Raw genomic sequence first — 7,051 nt, forward strand, 5'->3', positions numbered from 1 at the left:
CACCTCTGCCCCCATCAGTGGGGTTGTTAGGGTGGCGCTCAGCATTGCAGAGAGCAGAGGCAGTGGCAGTCAAGACTAGGGACTGGTTTTTCGTGTACTTTCTTCCCCTTTTAACAAATCCAAGATCAGACTCTAATTTGATCTCCTCGCTTCTCTGCCTCTTCTCAAGCCTAGATGGAATGTCCTTGGCTTGGTTCATTAGTTGGCTCACACTCACCCGAGTAGTCCTTAGCCCTTTTACTTTTACAGTCCACCCCCAACCTCTGTCGCCTCTTCATCCTCCCATTTCTCCCAAACTTTGTCTCCCAATCTCTCCTCCCCACTTTCCCACGGTCTACATCCTCTCCAAGTATTGTGGCCCCACCAGCCCTGTTTTCCAAAATTTCCTCACCCGTAAGTCACCCACCCTACCCGGACTGAGACAGCACTTTATCACACACTTCGTCCCCTTAAAGTTACCCTTGTTCTTAGCCTACACCCTCAACACCTCGGGCTTCCTAACCTCACTTGATCACTTGCTCCCTCCTTTCAGGACCTGGACCCAAACCTCGGGTCCCCTCACCTCCACTTCACACTCTCTATCCACCCTCCCACACCTTGAGTGCTCCCCTCCGCCTCTTAGCTCACACTCTGTCACCTCCCGGCCTGACACCCTGGTAACACCTCCCTTCCTTACACTATCCACACCCCACTCACGACACCTCGTGCACCCGCTACACGCTCACGTCCTTCTCAGTCCGGACCCTGAAAGCTCCGATGCCCACTAGTACATTTACACTCTTCTCCACCTCTCTTCACCCAGTCCCAGCCCACACCTTAGGAGGGGTGGCCAGCGCCAGCCGGGCGCCCGCTGCGCCGGGCCTGAGCGGCGGGGAGGTGACGCGGCCCGCGCGGGAGGAGCCCGGGAGGCTAAGGGGCGGAGGAGGCGCGGGCGGAGGCACTGAGCGGCGGCGGCGCAGGGAGCTGGTCCTCCGCGCGCCGACTCCATGGACCAAAGGGGCGGCTGCGGTGGCTGAGGGACCCCGGGCTGGCGCGTGATGAGGAGGGGCCGGCGCCTGACCCTGCTACTGCTACGCTTGCTCCGATCCCGACGTCTGCAGGCGAGGGGCCCTGACCCCGGGAATCTCCACCTTTAGCCTCTAGCATTTCTCCTCCTCCGTTTTCCCTGCTCCTCTGTAGCCTGGGGCGGGGGGGTCTCCACTGGCAGTTCCCCGCCCGGCGGCCTTCTTCCCTTAGCTTCTTAAGGTGTCCTCTCTCCGCGACGCCGAGGGAGTCCCGTGACGCGCAAGCCGGTGGGACGGCAGAGCAGCTTCTCCGGGAAATTCACCCCTGATTTCTTATTCCCCTTCTCTGCGCCCCTCTGGCCCACGGGACACCGCCTTCGGCGTCCCGAACGAGTTCCTGGGACTTCCCCCAGGGGCTGGTTCGCCACCACTTCCCAACCCCCCTCCGGCGCGCGCCCCCCACCTCGACCCGACACACTCTCGCCTGGGCCGGCGCGCCGCCCTCCCACCCTCTCCCTCCAGTCACCCCACCCTCAGCCGCTCCTGCTACCTTACTCTACAGCCCTCCCCTGCTGCTTCGCGCACTTAAGAGTCCAGGCCCGGCCTCCTGCTCATCTCCGCGCCGCTCACTTGCCAGCCCCTGCGCCCCCGGGAAGAAGAAACATTTCCCGGAGCGCACTCCCCTGCCCTCAGCCCCCTCCCCCCGCGCCCGGCCTCCCCTCCCCCTGCTCTTTCTGTCTTGAGAGAGAGGGGCTGTTGCCTCAGATTGAAGGCCATTGATTTGTATGTATTTGTCCCAGCGTCGGAGGCTGCCCCAGCCGCCCGCACCGGTGCTACTGCCGCTGCCGCCAGTGGAGTTGCCTCACTGTTTCCCTAGGGTGGTTCGGCTCCACCAAACATGTCGGCTCCAGTCGGGCCCCGGGGCCGCCCGGCTCCTACCCCGGCGGCCTCTCAGCTGCCCCTGCAGCCCGAGATGCCCGACCTCAGCCACCTCACGGAGGAGGAGAGGAAAATCATCCTGGCCGTCATGGATCGGCAGAAGAAAGAAGAGGAGAAGGAGCAGTCCGTGCTCAAGTAAGGACCCGGCTCCATCTTCCCTCCTAGCTCCTAGTCCTCCTCCCTCTCGTCCCCTGTTCCGCGGCCGCGGGCGCGCCCCGATCGCCGCCCTCCCCGCCCTCTGGCGGCGCTGGGGCCACGAGGGCTGCGGCCGGCTCAGGGGTTGCTTTTCTGGGTGCCGAGCGCGGATGTGTGTGTCGGGGAGGGAGGGCGCCGATGCCGGCTGAGGTGAGGGTGGTGAGCCTTTGGGCGGCGTAGTTTTCCCGGGCGCCCTTCCCGCTTTCCTCGCGGGCCAGTTCGGCTCGGGGATCCGGCGGTGCTGGGGCTGAGCCTAGGCTCAGCGCGTCCTTTTCCTTTCGCCGCTGCCGCCCCCGCACGGAGGCAGGGACTGGGGCAAGGAATCCAATATGGCCGTGCACAGGTGCTCTCAGGCCGGGACCCGGCGAAGGTGCGCCAGCTGGGGGATGCAGGCGCCGCCGGGGCCCCTCGTCCCGCGCCGCCACACAGCGGTTCTGCTCTCTACGCGGGAAAGAGCAGAGGTGCCCACGATCGCGGTGGGCTAGGGGTCTAAGCTCAGTCGCGTCTCGGGTGGGTGTGCGGCGGTCGCCATCTTCCAGCCCCTCCCCCTCGGCGTGTTCCAACACCCTGCACTCTGCTGCTCTTCCTGTTTGCAACTAGTAAATCTGTTTAAACCTAAGGAGACTCCAGTTCTTACCATTACTGCAGTTCGGGATACTTTATACCTTGTAAAGTTTTACTATTTATGCTCATAGTCGAAGCGGCCAGGAATTATGCAGAGGCTGGGTGGACTGAAAGTAGCTGTCAGGCATCGGTTTAGCAACTGTGTAACTTCAGCACCAGGGAACTGTCCAGACGGGGTTATCTGTAGCTTTGATATTTCTTTCCTAGTGTAGTGAGATTTGTTTCTACAGGTTTGCTTTAAATATTTTATGCCTGTTTGACTTCTCAGTTACTACGTGAAAGAGATTATGTGGAAGATGTCTACATTTTAATGTTTAATAAACTGAACTTATTATTTTTTTTTAACTTGCTTTATCCTAAGGGATTGATTATACAGTTTGCATTACAAAGTTGAGACAGGTTTTACCCCTCCTAAAGTTGAAAACCCCATACTGGGTTGCTATGAGACAACTCGACAATTCAATGGCACTTAACAACAACAACAAAGTTGGGGCAGTGTTATCAAGTATTCTTCACAGACACACACCACTGAACGAACGTGAAGTATTCATCTATGAAGAAACTAATACCTGTCTCTAAATCACTTAAATATTAAAAACAGATTGTTGCATTCAGTATTTACTACACTTACAAAGAAATTCTTTCTTTTTATACACATAATTCTAATTAATAGTTATTTCATGGTTTAATGAAAATTATTTCTTTAAATAATTTTTGGCAACAAACATCAAATATCTTAAAGAAAAATACTTGTACTATTTGTGACAAAAATTTGAAGGACTAACAAAGCAAAAGTATTGACATATTAACCCGAAAATTGAGAAGACTTAGTCCTGGTGTGGCGCTGTGGGTTAATGCACCAGACTGCAAAGCCTTTTGAACTGCAAGGTTGGCGGTTCAAGCTCACCAGCTGCTCCTCGGAAACCCTATACAGACGTGCTATGGGTCCAACCCACTCGACGGCACTTAACAACAAGAACTTCTTTATAAGGACTCCTGGTGTGGCACTGCAAGGTCAGCACTGGACTGCAAACCACAAGGTTGGCAGTTCAAAACCATCAGCTGCTCCTCGGAAACCTTATACAGGGTCGCTATGATTTGGAATCAACTCCACAGCACTTAACAAAAATAACAACAGTTCTTTAAAGATAATTTATAGATTTGAATTCTTGTTTAGGATATGAAACGTTTTAAGAGATTTAAATAATTCATAGGAATTAATAGAAGAATAAATAATTATTTCTAAAAGCTTTTGAGCATACTCCTAACTTTGCTTAGCTTATTTTGAAAACTAACTGCAAAGCTTTTGATGCAAAACCTTCAGTCTGATATTTAAATATTTGGATTTTTAATTTTTACTATAATTACTAAAAATCAGTGTTTCTAAGATGTTGCTCAAAAATATAGTTGCATTTCTTGATCTATATATTTAAATGTATGATGTGTTTTAATTTTTTATAATATGTTAAATCATAGTGTTTATTGGCTACTTTAGTTCTAAATCTATTTATTGGTCTAAATGCTGTCTAAAATACAGCATATTTTATTGGCAATTGATATTATTTTTTAACTCTCCTTATAGATATAAATTTAAATAAATTATGAATCACTCAAAAGGAATATTATATTTTATTAGAAAAATATGAAAGTTTTTTTTCCAGTTAGCTACATGAGTATGTTACATCTGTATGTAAATCTACATGCTGTGTAAATACATTTTATGTTGTGCATTAATATTATCATATCTTAGGTAGATGTAAATATTCTTTACACCTATGTTCTTACAATCTATGACATCGTATTAATGGAAAAGCTATTCAGGTTTATTTTTAGTAAATATTTGCCTTTCTTCCTAAAGTAGACCTGGAAAGGGTCTTATGTCACAGTGGCTTGCACAGCTTCAGAATAATTTTACATATTAATTTTAACAGCACTTAATAACAAGAGCAACATTAATTTTAGCAAGAAATTAAAATATAATATATTTAATATTTTAATTTTAAATATGTCCTAAAATGCTTTTGGATTTTGTGATAAAATCAGACAAGGAAAATGAGGAAAAGAAGCAGACTTTATAACATAATTGCATTAGAGACAGTTTTGAAGAATTTTACATCATTAAGATTGGGTGTTAACATGATGTTGCATGGTAACATTGATTCTTACAGGTTATATTGTTGTTAAGTGCTGTCGAATTAGTTCTGACTTATAGCAACCCTGTATAGGGTTTCCAAGTAGCAGATGGTGAGTTTGAACCACTGACCTTGTAGTTAGCAGTCTAATGCTTATCAATTACAAGTGCCATACCAGTACTCCAGAGAAGGTTATGTTGTTGTTTTTAAGTGCCATCGAGTCAGTTCCGACCCATAGCGACCCTGTACAGGGTTTCTGAGGGTGTAAATCTTTACTGGAGTAGAAAACCTCATCTTTCTCCCGCGGATTGGCTGGTAGTTTCGAACCGCTGACCTTAAGGTTCGCAGGCCGATTCGTAACGCTAGGCAGAAATAAATTGAAATTCAAGTTCATGTCTATCTATGTATCCTTTAAAAAAGGAAGACAAGTTTGATGTGTGAAGAGATTGAAACTATTGAATAAAAGGTATGTTTTGTATGTATGTGAGTTTCAGTATTCATATCCAGTGTTTATGCAAAGTGGAGTGTGCAAATTCAAGGGCATCACAAGATGATATATTGGAGTAGAAGAAGAATATACTAGAGCTAATATTTGCATTTAATGTTTGTTGAAAAAGAAGGAAGAAATTAAGCTGTATTATTTAATATATGGATTGACATTTTTGACATGCACATAATTTACATATAAATATGCATTTCTTAAAATTTTCATACCTGAAACTTAAAAAAAAAATTGTGGCTATGAAACATTTAAAATGAGATATTTGAGAGTTCGAACATATATTAAAGTAACAGTAATCTCACTCCTTTGACGTCTGAGTAATTTCTTAAAAGCCCAGCTGAATATCCACATACTTCAGGAGGTCTGTTACTATCAAATAATTCCATCGTGCATAGACTGCAAGCATGTTTACATCTCACCAGATCCCAATAATAATTTTTTTTCTTGCATAGTTTCCTGTAACACTTTTAGTTTGAATAACTCAATCTGTTGATTTCTAGAATGTCCTTTTACTGACTAATACTTTTATGCTTTGTATTTCAAGACTGTAAACTTCTTGAAGGTGAGAATGAAATTGGACTCTTCTTCGATATTTCATTGTTTTGTGGTATCCTTAACAGGTGCATGTGTTGTTGTTGTTGTTAAATGCCACTGAGTAGGTTCTGACCTTGTATAGGGTTTCTGAGGAGCGACTGGTGGGTTTGAACCATCGACCTTGTGGTTTAAATTTACCTTGTAGTCCAGCGAATTATCCTGCAACACCATACTAGGACTCCAACATGTGCATATGGTACATACCTAAGAAATAATATGGATTTGAATGTGGTAATGTTAATGAGGTATTTTATCAATTTTGTTGGGAAATATAAAGAACAAATGTGTTTGAGGAAAAAAAACCACACACACCATAATTCATTTTCCAGGAGTGTGTGCTGTATTGTGAAAAAAATGTTATAAGGAAAGCAAAATGCAGAAATCAACAGAAAAGTATTCATTCAATAAGTACTTACTGAGTTTTTACTATAGGCTTATTATAGTCTTTCAGATAAGGGTTTCTTCAACAAAAACTGGAAAGAAATGATGTGACTTGACTTGTATCTTATCCTTTCATTCTCAGTTTTGGTTTTCTGTTAATATCAAAGGAACAGCTTGCTTTCCAAATACAGGAACACAGTTAATCTTCCTGACTCAGTCTTTGAGGCTACTATTACTCTGCATATCAAAGTATAGAAATATATTTACAACCAAGTGAGCAATTAAAACAAATTTTTTTTGTAGCTCAATTTAAAAAGTATTTTACAAATTCAATTGATAAAATTCTTATTTTCTTTGTTTGATGTTGTTGTTAATTGCCTCTGAGTTCATTCTGACACATAGTGACCCTGTATAGGGTTTCTGAGGAGTGATTTGTGAGGTTGAGCCACCAACCTTGTGGTTCAAGCTGACGTTGCGGTCAAGTCTTTGTCCTAAAGTGCTACACCATTAACAGTTTATTCTACACTTGAGATATTCAAGGCATGTAAGAATATATGTATGTTTGTGTGTGTGTGTGTATATATATGTTGTTGTGAAGTGCCATCGAGTCATTGTTGTGAAGTGCCATCGAGTCAGTTCTGACCCATAGCAACTCTGTAGAGGGTTTCCGAGGAGCAACT

At 45.4% G+C, this 7,051-nt stretch overlaps 1 protein-coding gene across 1 annotated transcript in view; it reads left to right on the forward strand.

Annotated features, from left to right (window-relative positions):
• The first annotated feature begins 1,756 nt into the window (after window positions 1-1,756).
• The window catches only part of RIMS2 (regulating synaptic membrane exocytosis 2), a 738,459-nt gene continuing 733,164 nt past the window's right edge, over window positions 1,757-7,051 (forward strand). The window contains exon 1 of the mRNA XM_006830627.1: window positions 1,757-2,078. Coding sequence (XP_006830690.1) covers window positions 1,903-2,078 — 176 coding nt within the window. The 5' untranslated portion in view covers window positions 1,757-1,902. The remainder of the gene's footprint in view (window positions 2,079-7,051) is intronic.

The sequence above is a fragment of the Chrysochloris asiatica genome, unplaced genomic scaffold, assembly GCF_000296735.1.
Source record: "Chrysochloris asiatica unplaced genomic scaffold, ChrAsi1.0 scaffold00001, whole genome shotgun sequence".
Taxonomy (NCBI): Eukaryota; Metazoa; Chordata; class Mammalia; order Afrosoricida; family Chrysochloridae; genus Chrysochloris; species Chrysochloris asiatica.